The 20484-nt window shown below is 40.0% G+C and overlaps 1 protein-coding gene across 6 annotated transcripts in view; it reads left to right on the forward strand.

Moving 5' to 3' along the window:
- PRKCE (protein kinase C epsilon) overlaps positions 1-20484 on the forward strand; it is a 522142-nt gene that overhangs the window by 337433 nt on the left and 164225 nt on the right. For 4 of the 6 annotated variants that reach the window (XM_073339116.2, XM_073339118.2, XM_073339120.2 and 1 more), the window contains 4 exons: positions 904-936; positions 1363-1459; positions 2133-2347; positions 5262-5435. In XM_073339116.2, the coding sequence (XP_073195217.1) occupies positions 904-936; positions 1363-1459; positions 2133-2347; positions 5262-5435 (519 nt within the window). The remainder of the gene's footprint in view (positions 1-903; positions 937-1362; positions 1460-2132; positions 2348-5261; positions 5436-20484) is intronic. The other 2 variants (XM_073339117.2, XM_073339119.2) reach the window with 1 other exon arrangement.

Genomic DNA, 20484 nt, shown 5'->3' on the forward strand with positions numbered 1-20484 from the left:
GTGTGTGATATACCCAGTGAGTGTCCCACTGATTTGACACATTTCAAAAGTGGTGGTGTGTGCCATGCAACTTCAGTGCTCTCTGCAATGAGCATGTGTAATGTTCCACCAAGGAGAGAGCTCATTATTCGAAAAACTGCCCTGCTCTTGGCCTCAGTTGTGCAATCCTTACACACATACGCACTCTATATGAGTAATTCCATTAAGGGTCACATATCCCCTGATACACTTCAGAGGATCTATGACATAAGTAACGGCTACTTGTGAGAGTAAGCTTTTCAGGAGCAGGCCCTTCCTGCTTTTAAAGGGGTTAGTTTAGTTTCTAACAAGATGTGCTCTGTGTACTCCAGGTGCACTTCAATGGAAACTCTATCTCGTATCTCACTGCAGGGTCCAATAGTAAACTGCAACTTTTTGGTGCATCTGAGGAAAAAAATGAAATGGGAACTGAAGAGATCATATCCTTGTGCATATCAGATTTTACCCAGGTCATTTGTTTTAGTACTTACAGTAACACTAACACTTCTGTTTGAAAAGAAAACCTTCTGCCCACGTGGCTGTTTTTTTTTTTCAGTAATAAAGTAGCTTTTCATAGAAAACACATAATCTTGACAGTAGTAGCTTATAAATGAGACAGTCCAGCAACAAACATACCAGTGAGAGGACAGGGGATTTAAAGATGTACGTATGTGCTTTTGTAAGAAATAAATTTTAAAGCTGGTTGAGATCCCATACCATGAACCGAAACACAGGCTTAAAACCTACAAATCAGTATGTTTTAATTGTGAATTGAAAGACATTTTATGGCCCAAACCCAGCATTAAGAGTTAGGGCATCACTAAAAGCTTTGAGGGCATCACTAAGATTTCGGCACAGATCTGTGGACTGTTATTGCTATTACAGGGAAAAGGCAACACCGAGAACTCTGGTCTTGGGGTAAGTAAAATACTGAGCAGCATGAACTCCTACTGACATCAATGACACCTGCCACTGAGGACACTTAGCACCCTGCAGGATTGGACTCTGATGGAAGAACTAATATTTGTTGACTAATTTGTTTAAAAATATATTTGCTTGCAGTTGTTGAGTTCACATGTTACTGAATTGGATTCTTACACAGGCTTTTTTCTGTGCGTTTGATGAGCATTTCATTTAATCTTTAAAGTGAAAGCCTGTACTGTAGGCATTGGGATCTAACTTTTGACACAGGCTGTGAGATGATAATTTAGCAAGGATGAAGTGTACTCAGTTCCCTTTATTCCTTCCCTTTGTGAAGTTACTTTGTTTTTCAAGTTGCTTCATTTTCACTCTTTGTGTTAGAGGCTCTCACAGCTGAATATCCTTTTGTGGGAATGTTCTTAGCTAATTGCAGGTGCAGAATCTCAGCAGCCGGTTCCTGGAACCACACCTTCAGAAGAAGACAGGTCGAAATCAGCACCAACCTCTCCATGTGATCAGGGTTAGATACCTGTTTTGTTTCCATACCAATAAATATTGCTTTAGTGTCCGTCTCTATGAGGAGTAATAGTGCTGTTACAATGGACCCCGGCCTTGATAGACAATCTGATTCAAATTAAACAAGGAGTGTGAGCCACAAAAAGTCACCTTCAGGGATCTGGGAATCTGATGGGAAATTTGTGAATTGTAGTTTAATAAAAAAAAAAAAAAAAAACCTTTGAAAGGGGCTGATTCTCCTCTCCTTTACACCAGTATATTCCATTGACTTCAAAGTGAAACTCAGGGAAACTGTGAACCCACAAGAGAGTTCACGTGAACCCTGAATCTTCAGAGGAGTTAGTGTGCATAAATGAGGAATGCACACTAACTCCTCTGAAGATTCAGGGTGTGTGTGTGTGTGTCTGGAAGCAGAATGGGGCCTGTAGCACTAGAAAGTGAAAGTGTCAGCATGATCTATTTATTTAGATTGAATGCCTTGCATCACATTAAATGTAGTGGTCACCCTTAAAAACGTATGAATTTCATTAGCTAAGTCCTTAGATAACTAAATAACTAAGAGATTCAGCAGTATATTTCTTATAGTGAGAAGAGGGACGGAATTGCCTGCAATAGCATGGGACTGGACTGGACTGGGTTTGTAGAGAAGTCAATCTGTTGTTCCCACCTTTTCACAGAAATCAAAGAACTTGAAAACAACATTAGGAAAGCTTTGTCATTTGACAATCGAGGAGAAGAACACAGAGCAACGGCAACATCATCAACAGACAATCAGCTTAATAAACCTGGGGAGAATGGTGAAAACGGGGAAGTCAAACAAGTCCAGACCAAACGAATGGGTCTTGAAGAGTTCAACTTCATTAAAGTATTAGGGAAAGGTAGCTTTGGCAAGGTTGGTGGCTTTCTCTGATTTGATGGATTATTTTTGACTCTGCTGTATGCAATACTAATGTTAATATTGCCTAACGTGCTCCCACCACAGGGGTTTCTTTCTTGTCTTTCTTATTGGGATAGTCAGCTTTCAAAATAGTAATTTTCATGCATATGTATCCTGCTCATCAGATAGAATTAATTTACTGTTTAAATCATTATAAAAAATGAGGGCTAAGAGATTTGAACTAGATGTCAAGATTTCACTATTGAAATTGCATTAACTAAACGTAGAATAAATACTACTTGACAGGGCAAATAACAACAGTGGGTGTATTCCAATAGGAAGCAGGAGTATAGAAATGACATTACGCGATTCTGTGTTTGTTCTCTCTCCAGGTGATTTCCACTTCAAATTTGCTCACTTTGCAAGGCAAATGATGGGTGGTTGTTTTGTCCAACTTCCAGCCTTAAAAATTCCACATGCCATGTGAAAATTAAGATGTATTTGGTCTCCATCCCTCCTCTAGCTGAGTAGCAGCAGCCTGATGGTTTCATTGATGATGAAAGAGACCAAGATATAATCCAGTTCGTTCTGCGATAGTTGCATTGTGCCCCTCAATGCCAGCAATAGTAAAATCATGGTTTTCTCAACAAAGGAAGCAAAAATTATTTGAAGGCTGAAGCTGTGCTAAGATTTTATAACAATTCCCCCCGCCCCCCGCAAGCCAGGCAGACCTCACCTGATTTTGGTTTCATTATTGATGTGAAACCCAGATAAGATTCACTCAGTGTTTTAAATGTTTGAGTGAGCCTGGACTATATTTTGAGCAAACATGAGCCCATTAATGGTTTGATGAAAACCTTGCAAAGCTCTGTGGTTTTGGCTGAGTTTGACTTTGAGTTGACCAAATGAATTTGGAATGAGTGAAGCCTGTATAAATTCCATCACATGCCTACACAGGTGTTGATCTACTGGCTGCTTTCACTGGTGCTAGTGCTTGAAAAATGAGCATGCAGGTATTTTCTGCATGCAGATTTGCATGCACACTAATTAAGCTGTTAATATTTTAGCATACTTCTTGGGAGGGAGAAAAGGGGAAATAATTAATGGAATTATGGGAGTTGGGGCACATGACTTGTGAGGAGAGGTTGAGGGAACTGGGCTTATTTAGTCTGCAGAAGAGAAGAGTGAGGGGGGATTTGATAGCAGCCTTCAACTACCCAAAGGGGCATTCCAAAGAGGATGGAGCTAGGCTGTTCATAGTGGTGGCAGATGACAGAACAAGGAGTAATGGTCTCAAGTTGCAGTGGGGGAGGTCTAGGTTGGATATTAGGAAACACTATTTCACTAGGAGGGTGGTGAAGCACTGGACTGGATTACCTAGGGAGTTGGTGGAATCTCCATCCTTAAAGGCTTTTAAGGCCCGGCTTGACAAAGCCCTAGCTAGGATGATTTAGTTGGGGTTGGTCCTGCTTTGAGCGGGGGGTTGGACTAGATGACCTCCTGAGGTCTCTTCCAGCCCTAATCCTCTATAATTCTGTGAATAAAAATAATGAGTGATAATTTACTGACTGGTCTGATCTTCCTCACTGTGAGTATCTTGCAAGGATTTATCTGGAGTTCAGAGGTAGCACTAAGAAGATAATAGTGAGGGCATGTGGAAACAAGAAGTAATTATTTCCAAATTGGCAAATCTTTTCCCTTAGGCAGCAGAACCGGTGCAGTTCCACTCTGCAGCAGTAAGTGGAAGAAGCAGGAGCCTGTGGAAGGGCTGAAAACACCATGCATGCTTCATAGCTTTAATTCTCAGGGGGCTCACTCTGGGTATGTAGACATACGCCCTGCAGAGGGTATGTCTACACTGTGATTAAAAGCCCACAGCTCCGAGTCTCAGTTCCCAGGTCAGCTGACTCAGGCTCATGGGGTTGCAGGGCTATAAAATTGCCATGTAGACATTTGGGCTCAGGCTAGAGCCTCTGTGAGGGGGAAGGGTATCAGAGCCTGGGCTCCAATCCAAGCCCGAACATCTATACTGCAATTTTATCGCCCCGCAGTCTGAGTCCCACCATGAGCCCAAGTCAGCTGACTCAGGCCAGCTGCCACAGGTTTTTTTTCACAGTGTAGACATACTATTGAAAGCGAGTGAAGGTGGAAGGGAATGTGCGGAGCTGGAGCTATACAGAACTACAGTAATTACCTTTTCAGTGTGCTGTGCTCTGTGGTGAGTAAGAGGTAAGGATGAAACATGGGAATCTGCTGCTACACAGATCCACGCTTGATTCCTCCAAAATAAAGAGATCTCTGCCTATACAGGGGTTCCTGCAGTACCAGTTCTGGAGCAGCTCTTTGTCTCCTTATTCCTCAATACCCCAATCAGTCTCCATAGAGTACCTCTGTACCATGCCCAGACAAGCCAAACTCAGGTTTGAATGGGACAGGACTTTTCCCTCAAATAGATGTTGATTTTGGGTGCTCTTTTCAGGTTGTCACAGTGATGTGCATTGTTATTTTGAATGACAACATTGTTGCAGCACTTTCCAAAAGGGGAACTAAACCCATATTATGCTTTAGTTTGCCCCCTTCCCTGTTTTCCAGATCTCAGCAGTGGGGCAGAGAAGGCAAGCTGTAAGGTACTGGATAACAAGGATTTAACGGCCTGCATTCTTAACTAAACTGAACGAAGCATACATTGCGTGGCTGATATTCAAAGTTCTACTAAAAGTGTCCATTTTAAAATGTGAATTTCTTCAGCTACTTAGCTACATAAAATAGACAACCTGAGAGTGCTGTGTGAGTGCAGTTATCCTTTCAGTTGCTCTGTACTTTTCAAATCTGTACACACATTTTTTCTATTGCATTTAAATTTGTCACGTATAATATATTTGTCTGATTGTCTGTGCTCTATATAAGCAAAGATTTCTACTGATTCTAGGTCATGCTAGCTGAGCTAAAAGGTAAAGATGAAGTATATGCAGTGAAAGTCTTAAAGAAAGATGTCATCCTTCAAGATGATGATGTAGACTGTACAATGACAGAAAAGAGAATTCTGGCATTAGCACGGAAACATCCCTATCTAACACAACTTTACTGCTGCTTCCAGACCAAGGTATGCTAAATAAGCCTGTTGATTAACTTTCATCAAGAGAGCTGTACAACAGTATTGTTAAGTATTTGCAGTTCAAAATGAAGCTGCATAAAAGGTACCAATACATAGTGTTTTGAAATATTTCTTGGAGGATTTCAGTGACGCCTCAGAAGCATGAAATTTGAATGGGCTCTACTTTTAACTTGCATGTTGTCAAGAAATCAAAGGAAAATGGTATATCCAGCTCTGCTTGCCCAGACAGAATCTTCATAGCAAATATAGTGCCATTATTAAACAGCATAAATACTGTGTTGCCTTGTACATGACAGAAGATGGCAGTAGAGAAACAACAATAGGTTACTGAGTTATCCTTTCTATGTACGATAATAGGGTATATCAGTGGCTTACATAACTGAAATAAAAATGTTGTTAGTGTCCAGTATGCAGAGAAAGAGAGAGCCAAATTGTTCATTAAAACTCTGTTTTCGTTAACTCTGACAGAAATAAGATTACAGGAGAACCCTCCTGCGGTTCATATTTTCAGTTTCTTATGCTGTAAAATGAAGCTGATGTTTGCAGAGTTCAAAAAGAAGAGGAGGCAGATATGTTGCCCTTCAAATCAACTCCTATAAAACTAATGCTGTCCATGAGGTAGGAGGACAGCAAAAGCTGATAATAAGATCCTTACTCCCTAAACTATTCCCTTCTCGACTGTGTGTTCACTGTTAGGGATTCTGATATGGAATCCCTTTGCAGACTGGGGTTGCTACCAAAATGTAAGCACTCTGTAATCTGAAACATTCTGTTTGGATGGTGAGTGAATTGTTTAGACTCTCTGAAACTGTTAATTAGGATGTTAGAGACTAGTCCTGTTCAGTGCTAATTTCCGTACTTCATCCCCATAGCCCTTTATTTCTGTCTGTCATGCAGCAGAGCAGACAACAGTCATCTGTTTTTCACCTGGTAGATAAAGGTTCTCTTGTACTTTGTGTCACCTTGTTGACTTCAGTGGGAGTTTTGCCTAAGGACTGCAGAATAAAGCCTAATTTGTGAATAAGCGGTTTTGTTGATAGAATATCACTTATTGTATCTGGTTAAAACCTTAAAAATATCCATAACCTTAAAAAGTTCTTTTAAAATATTACATGTTCCAAATCATTAACCCCATTTAAGTCCATGTAAATTTTGTCGTTAACTTAAATGGGACTAGGATTTGGTCCTTAGAGAAAACACAATATTTAGACTTAAAATGTATTAATACATAAATAAATGGATATATATAAAATAGAATACTTGAAAATCGTTATATTACTTACCAGCCAAGTCCTGAGTTCAGGGTTCTTTTTCAGCAAAGGATGATATTTGAATTCTTGGGGCAAAGTCATCCTTGGTGTAACTCTATTAAAATAAGTGGAATTAAACCAGGAAGAATTAGCCCATTGTACCTAATTCAAAGACATTAAACCAACATTAGGCATAACAAAAATCTTACTGTTTAATTGCACAGCAGAACCAAAAATGTATATGCACAAATGAGCAGTTAAATGTTTACCTGACTTATACTTGAATTTGCTATGGCTTTACGTGCAATTGTGGTAATTAGATGCATGCAATTATGGAATATCTGTGCCTAAATTGCCTTCTTCCCGCTCTCCAAGCCATTTCCCAGTGTAAGAGATTCACAAATTTGTATATAGCTCCCACTGACATCCTCTCAGTCCTCTGTTCTCCTCCCCCTTTGCTTCCATTTAGGCCATCTCTCCACCAAAGAGACTATTCAATACTTCCCCTCTCTCGAGAATAACTAGACTAGAGTTTGTGGTCAGTTAAAACTTGAATGAACTGATAAGTAAGTAACTTGAGTGAACTAACGAATTTACAGTCCTTAGTCTAGACACCTAACAAGTGTTGTTCCAAGACACAGTGAGATATATTTGACTGTGATACAGTCTCCTATGGGAAATAGTGGGGACCCCCATTGGTTTATGTGAAACTTTAATCATGCATAGACCTTTTGCTGGCATTCAATGCAGGGGTTGATTTCACTCAAATGTTATATTAGCAGAGAGTAAAAGCTGAGCTTGTAATTCTCACAAGAAACCTGAGTCTTTAAGAATTAAGCTCGTCCTGTTCAACAACAGAAAAAATACCATGTGACCTATGTGTCCAGTCAAAACAAAGCAACACATCTCAATAATGAAATATTTCAAAGAACTGCTTGTGAACAATCGACAAAGGACTCTTTGTAGAAGTTGTACATAAACATAATTAATACATCTGCAAAAATTGTAAACTGTGTGTGAATTGGGGGGAAAACAGCTATATTATTCACTGAATTATTTGCTCAGCTCCAATAAAAAACCAGGTAGGGAAGCAGTTCTTAAACAAGCACAGTGTACAATAAAAATAGCTTTGCTGAGACAAAGTCTTTTGCACAGTAGAGCCAAAAATGTTTCAGACGTAAGTGTCGGATTAATTATTTAGACTAAAATTGTCTGCAGTAGGAGATCAAGGTTCTGAGCCTCTCAGAACGGGGCCCTACAATAATGATCCTGCTGGAATTAAATTTTACAATTCAGATATATCTTATTGCTCATACTGGGGAGGGCTGGCACTGTATTAAAGTGCTTGATGTTTGTTTTCTGTAAATAACTTTGTTTTATCTTTTATTCCCTTCCCCACAAAAATTAACACTTCTAAAAGGTGGGAGCTTTCCCTTGCATACTGTAAAATGTAATTAAACCTATGCAGACAGTGCAGAGAAGTTGCTCAGTACAGATTGCATGGCAAGACACACTGTAGTGTTTGCCTTCATAATGTGGTGTTGTAGCCATGTTGGTTCCTTATGTTAGAGAGAAGGTGGGTTTGCTAATATCTTTGTCTTTTATTAGTGAAAGAGACAAGCTTTCGAGTTTACACAGAGCAGACCTGAAGAAGAGCTCTGTATAAACTCAAAAGCTTGTCTCTTTCACCAGCAGAAGTTGGTCCAATCAAAGATATTACCAAACCTACCTTGTCTCTTCATAAGGTAGACATTTTAATCTGTTCAGATATCCTTTTCATTAAGATGTTTTTCTAAATTATCCTTTAGTCATCATTGCTATACTACGGAAAATATTTTAAATTATTTTGGAAAGCCATGGGCCCAATTCAGGAACTAGGTCAAATGGATGCTAATATGCTAACTTACATGTTAATATTGCTTTAACAATGCTTCTCGGTTTTGACTGGCAACAGTGTCGAACAGCCTCCCCAGAAGATGAGAAGAGCATACATTGGGTCCATAGCCTGCAGACATTTACACACATGCTTAACTTTAATTACATGAATATTCCCATTTGACTTCAAGATTGGAACCATAATCTGTACAAGGGTCTCAACTGAGCAAATCATGGAAGCATGTGTTTTACTTTAAGCAAGTGCTTAGATTCATTGACATCAAAGCCAAGCACGTGTTGAAGTTCTTGGTGAATGGGGATGGATTTAAGCATGTGTTTTGCTGAACTGGGAGACTAGAAGAAAATTAAAAGATATTTGAAAACTTTTGTGAAACTCCCATCTGTTGTTCACCCATCTTATAAACTGAACAAATAATGCAGGGGGAGATGTTGAATAATTAAATTAAAATACCGGTAATATCATGAAAGGAATTGTTCCTAACTTCCTAAAACACAACCTTTTGCTGCTGAATTTTTTTCATGTTTTGTTTCAAACCTAAAGGTAAACTTTTCTAAAAGATTGATCAAAACCAGCTCAGTGTTTTGAAGTTACTTGAACATAGAATAAAATATGCTTTTAATATATTTTTATTAGAAATGTTATGCTTGAATAATTTGAAAAAGGAAGGATGCTAGATGCTTCAAATGTGGTTTGTTTTATAGACAGGTGGTCAGCGTAGATGGTCATAATTGTCCCTTTTTGCCTTATAATCTATTAATTATACTGAGATGTTAACATCAAGACAATTTGATGAAAATTAGTTTTTAACAGATGGATTGATGAATGTTTAAAGTCAGCTTTCTAGTGCATTTGCATTGGAAATTGTTCTTCCTCATGAATATGAATGAGAGTATAGTTATTCCCCCAAGCCCTCATGAGGTTAGTAACCATTATCCCCATTTTATAAATGGAGAACTGAGGCACAGAGAGATGTTACACGGGAAGTCTGTGGCAGAGCTAAGAACTGAACACAGGTCTCCGGAGTCCCCCTTCAGTGCCTTAACCACAACATCATCTCTCCTCTCTTCTATACTGGAGTACTTCTCCAAGGATAGTGTGTGTTGTTTCTAAAGAAAAATCTAGCCATTTAATACATTTCTGCCATTCTGTTAGAAAATAGTCACACATTTTAATATGAATATGTAATGTGTATGTCTTCATACATTTGTGCACATGTATCATGTTTGTGATTAAGAAATCTAGATTTGTTAAATTTTATCTTTAGAAGTCAGCTTGTACTTTGGGCATGAAGCAGTAATAATAGGAATAAAGAGCTGCTCGTAAGGTGGGGGGAGCATAGAATACTGTGTCCTTATTACAGAAGGCATTATCTATCGTAAAAGTTTCATTAAAATGATGTGGGATGTCAAGTGGCAAGAGGAATAAACTGGCTAGTTTGAACTTTCATGCTATCTGTCATTTATAGGTCATGATGTGACTCATTTAATACATATTTATCCAATTCATTGGTCTTCTGTATTTAATTTATAAACCAGGTTTCTGGAAGAGAAATTTCAGTAATTTAAACAATATATTTATTTCATCTTTAAAGTGCTTTATGAACATACATTAATATCCAGAACAGCCCTGCCATGAAGGTGAAATCAGTAGGCATTGTTATCTCCGTTGTACAAATGAAAGAGATTAAGGCCAAAAGTGACCGCTAATTTTGGCTTCCTCAAATTTTAAATACCCAACTTGACACTTTGAGTCTGGCTTTCAGAGGTGTCTAAAGTTGGGCACTCAAAATTAGTAGTCACTTTGGGAACTTTTGGCATCAGTGACTTCCCCTAGTGTGAAAAAAATGAGTCACTACCAGAGTCTGACTTAGAACTCAGGTTTCTGGCTCTCAATCCTTTCTTCAGACTGGTAGACCATGCTTCACCTGCGAATGGAGAATGTAGAGAAAATAATATTGGGTAATATAATTTTGCCCCTGTTTATTGGTAGGACAAGCAGGAAAGATTCAAGAGTGAACTGTTGAAACATGATTCACTACATGGTGCAAGTATAGAGTCCTACAAGTGTGTGTGGGTGGGGGTTCTTAGTATGTGGGTAAGCTTTTAGTCTTTCAAGAAATACTGTGTTGTTGGTAGTTTTGTTACACAGTTTTCCTTCGAGAGAATCTGTGGCAGATAACAGGGAGATTTCTAGAAAAGGGGATTTCCTGCATGCTGTTTGTGACTGCCTCTGTTCCAGGACAGGTGTGTCTATATGTGTACATGAAACAAGCTAAACTTAGGGTATTCCCACTGATTTCCCTCCACTGGGAAGGCAGCCTGCAGGACCTCAGAATTCTGCTACCACTCGACAGGGAAAATCTGATGTCGGAAGCAAGACATTAGTATCAGAAGAAGGGGTGGAGCTGTTATCAGAAGAGGGGCATTAGTGTCAGAAGAAAGGTAATTATCTATGGATGGATGTATAAAAGAAAACCCTGACCTCAGCAGAAAAGGGACAAGAACCTGAGACAACATGAACTAGTGACTTTGCTATTGCTGTTGATTCTTATGTGGCAGGCAGTTGGATACTGGGATGAAGGACAACAGTATAAAACCATAAAACAAACAGATAGTATCATTTAGCATTCACGTATTATGGAAGCGATTCCATTTTTCACCTTATCAGAGTATGCTCAGCAGGGATGTCAACTCACTCTGTGCAGAAGACACACAGATCATTCTGTGCAACGTAGTTAGGTCACCTAACCCCCCATTGTAGGTGCAGCTAAGTTGATGAAAGAATTGTTCTGTCAACGTCTTAGACAGGTGGCTTACCTATATTGATGGAAGAACCTCTTCCATTGATGTAGAAAGCATCTACACCAGTGGTGGACAACCTGCGCTGCTTCCCGCAGCTCCTGTTGGCTGGGAATGGCAAACTGTGGCCCCTGGCAGCTGCAGGTGGCCGTGCAAATGTAAACAGACAGTCTGGTGGCCCACCAGCAGATTACCCTGGCGTGCCCACCACTGGTCTACACTGCAGTGCTACAGTGGCACATTGCAGCACCACAGCCCTGCCATTGTCCATAGACATACCCTTAGATTGTGAGCCCTTTGGTGTAGGAACCATTTCGTCCTTTGTGTTTGTACAGCTCCTAGCACATTGTTGTTGTTGGAAGGATGTTCTTGTATTTAAAGCACTGACTACAATTTAGGAGATTCAGTTTCAGTTCACAGCTCTGTCACAGATTTCCTGTGACCTGGGCAAGCCACCTAATCCTCTGCTTCAGTTCCCAATCTGTAAAATAGGAATGATAATTCTTCCTTTTCCCATCCTTTGTCTGCCTTGTCTATTTAAACTGTAAGCTCTTTGTTGCAGGGGCAATCTCTCACTATGTGTATGTACAGCACCTAGTACAATGAGGCCCCTGATACCAGAAACAAATAAGTCATTAGAATCTATGCCTTAGTTCCCTGACTACTGACTAAAAATGTCAATATTATCAGGAAATTTGCATCCAAAAATTAGGCTATGCTAAAAAATAAACATACAGAAATTAATATTAATAGAAATGGCATGTATTGTTATTTAAATGACAGTGCAAACCGGTTTCTGTTTGTTTAAATGTTTGTTTGTTTGTTTGTGTAAATATTCCCATGCAGTTTTCACAATTCACACACTGCAGTATTATGGATAGCATGAGAACGAGGAACTGGAATGGACTAGTCTATTTTTATTCCTAAAAGTGAAGTACTGAAAGCTGAACAGACAGTGTAAATGGTGAAAAGTAAATAAGATTATAAAAGCTCTTTATTTTTTAAAGTAAGGTGGTATAAGTAACAAAGGTAATATTTTTTGTTTTGATACATGATTTTTAGCCTGACAGAGTTCCTTTAAGAAGTAGAATGTTTGTAAGCAGAAAAAAATAGTTCTTGATTGCATTAAAGAAGTCCCCGCCACCCCCATGTTTATTTAACAGGCTAGTAAATGTCTTGTGTGATAATAGCTCAGGGTGGTGTCATTTGAGATCTACAGTGCAAATTAACCTCACTGGCTGGCCAGTTACATTTATCTGGGACAAATCAGAGGTTTCTAATCCGTTTTACCTGGTATTCTTGTGCTTTGGTTGCTAGGCAGCTAAACTCATTATGTAGTAGTTGCGATAGGGTGTAATCTGTTTAGGACAAGTTTGCACTGCCCTATGTTACTGGTTAGTGTCACATTAGAAATTTTGTATGGCTCAATTTTGTTATGCCTGTGGCTTCAGTGGGATTGTGTATGTGTAACAGAGCACTGGATTAGCCCCAGTAACTTTTAGATTAATCAGAGCTAAAATATTTTAACACAAGGTTACATTAATACATTGAGCAGAGACAAATTTTCCACCAGTAAGCGTTAACTGTGTGAAAGGGCTGAATACAATGGTAAACATACAATATACAACAGAGGTTACTAATACTTATATTGTTTTATTAGTTGGTTCCAACAGACTTATTCAAATCACAAGTGCAAACAAAATGAAGTTCACCTGCTCGGCAGATATTTCATGAAATGCAAAGAGGTACCAAGGACTAATATCTAGTGATGACTCAGGCATCGTACAGTGCAGAGAAACCCCGACAATCTGATGTAATAATATTGTGCTGAGTATGACACTTCAGGAATTACTTCAGGCTGTGTGTTTAATTTAGATATCCCAGAGACAGTAACATATTATGACTGTTTAGTGATCCGTGCATTGTTTAAAAGTACATATTGTAGTTGAGAATAGTCGGGATGGTAAAGCTGATGAGTAAATACTGTAATTATTGTCTCTCATACACACAAGTTTCTGTATCCAGCTTAGTGACCTGATTTTGGAAAACTTGCTGTTATGCTGCTTAATCGTTGCTAGCTGTTCTTGAAAGATTATTGAAGCCTGGTTAGCTCACTGAAGATCCATTGTTCCCATTAGCCCTGTTAGTTTTACACTTCAAGTCCCGGCTATCAGAGCAGTCAAACTCCATCAGGGCCCATCTCCGTACTTACTCCTGTAACCTAGGCTTTGTCTACACTAGCACTTTTGTCGGCAAAACTTATACCAATCAGGAGTGTGAAAACCACCCCCCCGCCCACCCCCGACTGACACAAGTTTCACAACAAAAGTGCCAGTGTGGTCAGCACTATGTCGGCAGGAGACGGTCAGCTGCCGAAATAGCTACCACTGCTCGTTGGGGGTGGTTTAATTATGCTGGCAGGAGAGCTCTCTCCCACTGGCAAAAGGGCGACTACACAGGAGAGCTTACAGTGGCCCAGCTGCGGCGGTACAACTGTGCCACTGTAAGGTCCATAGTATAGACAGAGCCTTAGAGAAGGCATCAGTCAAAAATATCTAAAGCTTCTCTTTTTAAGTTAGTAAAGGTTTTTATTTTGAGAGTTTGATGCAGCACCCACCCTTTTCAAATCCAAATACATGACTTGCTTCTGGTGTGCATATATAAAAGTGAGTGTTGCAGCTGCAGCTCCACATTTTGCCCTGGTTGTAACCTGCTAGGGCCTTGTCCACACTTAGGAATAGCCCTGATTCAGCAAAGGATTACCAACTTTCACTGTAGCTGCACTGGTATAAACAAGGTCAATCTAGGTTCTGCACTGATTTGAGCTAATTACGGTTCACCCTGAACCCTGGTTTACCCTTGTCTATGTTTAGGAGTCAGCACTGGTGTAGCAATACCAATTGCTGCTATACCTGAAGATTCACCATCCAGCTTGTCTAGTGGATTTTGTACCAGAAACGATTGAGTGCAGAAAGACATTTATTTGAGTAGCAGGCAGAGTCAGAAGCGTGAGGGCCTACCTGCTTTCTCCCTACAGATTGTAGAACTTTACACACTTTCCCCGTTGAGAAACACATTGCCAGTCCTGTTGAGGCATGTCTGAGTACAGATGCATTTTCAGAATACCATCCACAAGCTTTACTAACGTTTTTCCTGCCAAAATTATCTGTCTTGTACACCCTACTTTGGCAGGGATCAAAGGAGACAAGGAATGCCATCTTCCAAAAATGGGCAAATGTGGTAGTGAGGTTTGTAGGGAGAGCAGAACTTGAATACACATGTCTGTTGCAGAATCCACGTTCCCCTTACAAACTCTATGGTGTGTTGCCTTCACTTCAATCCAAGTGACTATTTTAATGATTGTTTTTGTTTATTCCTCACGAGGTGTTTTTTAAATTGACATGTTTGTATGAATGGTGCATTTGTTCTCAGCTGGGAGGAATAATTTAACAATGCTGGTTTAAATAAATCCAGTGTTTAGGGCCAATTGTGGTTTTTAAGCTGTTTGATACATTTCAGTGTGGAGCTGAGAAGGATGAAGATGGTTCGTGTTGTAGCAGGAGCCTCCGGAAGAGTTCTGGTCTGCTGTTTTGTCACAAGTCTGGCTGGGTGGTGTGTGGAGTTACTGGGGACAAAGAACCTCTCAAATAATACATCAACAGGGGGAGGTCAAGCAGGGGGGGCTGAGCAGAGAGTGCTGCTGTCAAATCAACAGCCAAGGGCTCTGATGTTCCATTCCCTCTCCCCTTCCTCCTGTGTGTGAAGAAACCTTAGCTTTCAAGGTCCATTCAGTGGGAGGGGTCCTGGAAGCATGGTGGGGTGGGAGCAGACCCATGACTCTGGTGCTTGCCCTGCCTTTCTAACCCCAACCTCTCTGACTTTTAACTGTGAGTTTTCCTCAAAACCATGCACATTGGGCACAGTTGAGCCTTTGCAAGGCATAGCCATGGCTACTGGATACTATGGGCTATCATACTGGTGTCTGTTGTTGGAGGCCTTCTGCCACTAAAGTATGTAATTAAGTAGTAGGCCTCGTGTGTGCTGAGGGAATGTGCACAGAAGCAAATATGCCCAGCAGTACTAGATGGGGAGGTCTCTGAGTTACTACAGATAATTCTTTCCCCAGTGTCTGGCTGGTGGGTCTTGTCCACATGCTCTGGGTCTAACTGATTGCCATATTTGAGTTCGGGAAGGAATTTTCCCCCAGGTCAGACTGGCAGAGACACTGGGGGGTTTTCACCTTCCTCTGCAGCATAGGCCACGGTTCACTTGCAGGTTTACACTAAGGTAAATGATGGATTATCTGTAACTTGAAATCTTTTAAATCACGATTTGAGGACTTCAGGAACTCAGCCAGAGGTTAGGGGCCTGTTACAGGAGTGGGTGGGTGAGGTTCTGTGGCCTGCAATGTGCAGGAGGTCAGACTAGATGATCTTGATGGTCCCTCCTGGCCTAAAAGTCTGAGATGTAGCATACACTCCCCCACACCATGCAAGCTGCTTAGCACTCCTACCTGCTAGGAGCATGTAGCACCACTGGCAGCAGTAACACTCCCTGAATCCTCCCACTCAGCGCATGCAAAATCCAGATTGTGGCTGGAGGTCTCCTTACCCGTGTGTACCCACAAAGGGCCATTCACTGTTTGGCTCTAATGTAGGCTGCATGAAATGTATCTGTAACAGCAAAGCCCATTACAATAACCGAAGCAGGGAAAACTGATGCTGACCTAGGTATCTGTCAGGTTATCATTTATGCCTTACTAATTGTTTAAACAATGCTGAAAGAGCCACTGTTTTACCTGAGTGATTGAGAGAGAATGTTTTACACAATGTTTGTTAGCTGCTGCTCTTACAAGTAAACAACTACATCACCCTGTAAGAAGACTCCAGAAAAAGGAAACTGTACATGAAAATCTGATTCTTCTGCAGCTTCTTTCAAAACGCAGGATTAGTTTGGGCACTTTATTACTTTTTTTTAACAGCAGCAAGCTCAGTAAATGGCAATTATACACCAGAGTATTTCATCATGGGAAAAAGAGTTGAATCCGCAGAACATTCATTTTGCATCTTCATCTAAACATCCACTGCACTGGTTTGTTTTTTTAAATCTCTCACAAAGTAATAATTCTAGTTTTAGGTTTATCACACACTTCACATTTCCATGGGTCAGAATGAATAATTCTGGGTTTGAGACTTGAGAGTTTTCCATAGTCTATATGTTAAATACTATGGTCCAAATTCAGATAGGGGATACTTTAACCTACACTTTCTTTCTGTTTCTCAGTGTGTAGCTTATACCCACATAGACTCACTTATACACAAGTGGAATGGATGTTAGCTGGTGGAAGGGAGTCCAATTTATATCACTTTATATGTCACTTCTGAATTTGACCTATGCATTGTTCCCATTGTATGAGATGCAGTAACTTTGGCAAAATGACTGAGCTTCTAATGTGCTATCGGTACATGCTTTGTATTCTTGATGGAGGCGAGTTGATTCTTATCGAATATTTTATTCCAATATATTAAGAGTCAAATTGTGCCTAACCTCTGTGCTGGCACCTGTGTGTAGTGGAGTAAAAAGGGCGTAAGAAGCCCCTTTGTACACTTCAAAGGAATGGCAAGGATACAGACCCATAATCCCACTTCACCAGCCAAGAGTGGAGGGAGATCAGATGCTTCTATTCAGGTTCTTATACTGTGCTCATCGTCGTGGTATCTGACTACCTTCCAGTATGGCATTAAGCACTGTGACTACACGTCCATCATTTGGTGTTCTCTCGTCCTCTCCCCAGGGGGAGAAGGAGATGCAGTGGAGCGTCTTGCTATGCTCTGGAAGAGAGGTGATGTGTCAGTTGTGTTCCCTCTCTGTTCCCTGGAAGCACTGAGCCTCCACACTGCCTGTAATGCAGGACCAGGCCTTAGAGGCATAGTCAGTCCCTTAGGCTACACCTACATTGCAAGCTGGGGAGTAATTTGCAGCTGGTGTAGATGTACCTGTGCAGGCTGTGCTAGCTTTAATCTAGTCATCTTATTAAAAATATCAGAGAGGATGCCGTGGTATAAGCTTCAGCCTGGGCTATACAAGCCTAGTTGGCCCTTCTGGGTATATACTTGCATTGCTAGCCTATGCTGCCATGTCCTCACTGCTATTTTTAGTGAATTAACCAGATTACAGCTATCTTGGGTAAATCTACACAAGATACAAATTATACCCCCTGCTGCAGTGTGGGCATAGCCTTAGAATGCAACCCTAAGAATATACAGAGATGCTGTATGTACAGTAAATATAGTTTCCACTAATAGTGTGACAGGGTAAATGTTAACATTTACAGTGTTGCAGGGATACCATATCTTCCTCATATAAAATATAGGAACATGTTGTCATTCACACTTCCTGGTCTCTACTCCTAGAAACCTGCAAAATAAGTAAATAAAAACAAATCATTAGGAGCTGACCAAACATGTCACTTATGAACTCCTTCTGGACTGTTCTGTTGTCATTGTTAGAGCTCAAGACTGAGAGTCCGAGGTTCTTGATTCTACTCTTGGATCTTGAACTCACTCGCTGTGTGACCTTCGGTGAGTCATTTAATTTCTCTGTTCCTCACTTTCCACAGCTCCTAAAAATGGTGAATAATAACATCTCATGGGAGAAGGGGGAATTAATGTTCTTTATGGTCCTAAGAAGCACAAAATATTTAAACATGGAGAGAACTTTATTATTGTCTCAGAAAATATCCCAGTAGTTTTGCTAGTATATTATAGCTTACAAAACTGCTGTAATTATTTCCGAAAGAGAAATTCTCCATTTAATTTGCCTGCAGTCTTTCTCCTCCTACGCACAGTAGCATAAATATTTCATTTCTCTTGCGTCATGTGTACTAATCCATTTCTTCCTGCATCACACGGCTTATTCAGTACTCGTGTTTTTTTTCCCAGGCACAGTAACTTTCCTTCCTGTGTGTAATTTTTTAACTTTACAATTATCGGCGCAGTAGGGCCCCTTTGGGTATGTGATTAGTAAGCAAAATCCAACCACACTGTTTTATATTATTGCAATAATAATACCCGCAATTGTAAGAAAATGACTCTACATTTGAAAAAGATATATTTTAAGTGAATTTAGTGCTTGTGGAAGGCACTACAATGATAACCCTGTAATAAGCCCTCTTGTATACCCAGAACAGGTACAGCCCTAGCAGTGGCTGTACAAATTTTCCCACACAATTTTTCACGATGTCTGAACCCTGACCTGGAGGATAAGAGAGAGCAGGTCAGTCTCCATACTCATTTTGTCCTTTAATCCTTCTGAGACCAAAAAACAAGTGTAATATTGATTTGCGGGAAGTGGACACCTTTCTATTAGGAACCAGACTAACACATTCTACTGTCTTCACACAGGCATCCAAATAGATGTCAGCTAACTATCAACCTTTAATTTGAACTAGTGACCAGCTGTAGAGGGGAAATGCTCCGTATGCTATTACTACTAATCCCTGGAGCCCTCTGGGTTTCCGACTATAAAACTTGACAGTACACAAATTTGGCTATATTCTAAATATGCCACTGAGCTGATTGAGAAATTGTTCTAATAGACACTGAAACTTCCGTACAACAGGTAGAAAGGCTGAAGAGATCCAGGCTGTAGGTTTCCATGAAACAGTTCTGCTCAAGAAATCCCTTCAAAGTGATGAAAATTGTTGAATTCAAATATTTCAATAGGTCAGTGGTATAGTCCAAGATCTTGAAGCACTTTTGTCTTCTGTTTTATTTCCTCAGTAATAGCTAAATTGAATTAGCTACAGAGAAAATTCTCCCCCTTAATTGTGCCCTGCAATACTGATTACAAAAAAGGACCAAATTGTTCCCTCAGTTGCACCCGTGTTACTTAGTTGACTTCAGTGGGTTTGCTTGGTTCTGACTGATGGCAGGGTTTGGCCCAGTGTCTCCTGTTGTCTGACTAATTCACAGTAGTGAATAGCCAGTGTTTTCAGCTGTGAGAACCATATGCTTTGCCAAGAATTAATCATGTACTGGAAACAGGAAAGTATGGAAAATAAAGTAGGTATAATTAATGCTTTTAAAGGTCACTGTTGCATTTATAGAACTAGAAATGTCCACTAGGTAAAGAGAGCAATGGATAATCGCTTTGAATAGATATAGAGAAAATGTGGCTCAGAGTAACTCATGTTTACTGTACAAGTAAAATAAATGAGCATGTGGTATTTACCAGCTTACTGGATATTTACAAAGATCTGTGCTTTTGGGAAGGATTATGATAAAGTACTAAACTGGAAACATTATTTGTGGACTACAGATTTTACATGCATTTATCAGTTTTCACTAATTCTTTATATGCCTGTCATTTCTTTGTTGGCTTATACATGCGTGAAACCTATTGCTTGACTTCATTTTGCCAAAAGAGGTTAGTGCAGAGTACAGGAGAAAAGGTAATACCAGGTTGATTACATGAAGGAGAGAATGAGACATATTCTACAGGGGAAATGTGTGGGGTAGAAACTGTATAGAAGCAAAAATATGTAAGTCCTGATCATACTGGGATTGGACACTTCACAGTTTAAAGAGAAGAAAACCAATTAAAATCACACCTGCAAACAAAAAATCCCACAATACAATATAAATACTAATGCAGTGTTCCTAATTGGTTCCTTGCATATTATTTCTTCAGATGTTGCTTTTAGCATCAGGACTCTTCCAATGACTGTGGCTGCATTTTCTCTTTTCCCACACTCTAAAGAGATAATGTAGAATCTATCTGAGCAACTGGAAATAGCATTATCTAAAGTAATCATAATCATGCGTCTGCAAAACGGCCAGGATTCCCAATGGATAGTGTAACATACAATTCCGTGATGGATCATCAAGGATAACATGTACCAATTTTTTTTGCATATTGTAATAAGGATAAATGACACGTACCTCCTGTGGTAGAACTTCCCTCAGATTATGGTTACTGTCACTAAGAGATTAGGTTCCAAAGAAAGATGTCAGACTTACAGCATTTTCTGCTTTCCCATCAGGGATGTAAATACTGAGCCACAGCTGGCAATGTCATGCCACAGCCAAAAG

This window comes from Lepidochelys kempii, chromosome 3 (assembly GCF_965140285.1).
Source record: "Lepidochelys kempii isolate rLepKem1 chromosome 3, rLepKem1.hap1, whole genome shotgun sequence".
In the NCBI taxonomy this organism is placed as follows: Eukaryota; Metazoa; Chordata; order Testudines; family Cheloniidae; genus Lepidochelys; species Lepidochelys kempii.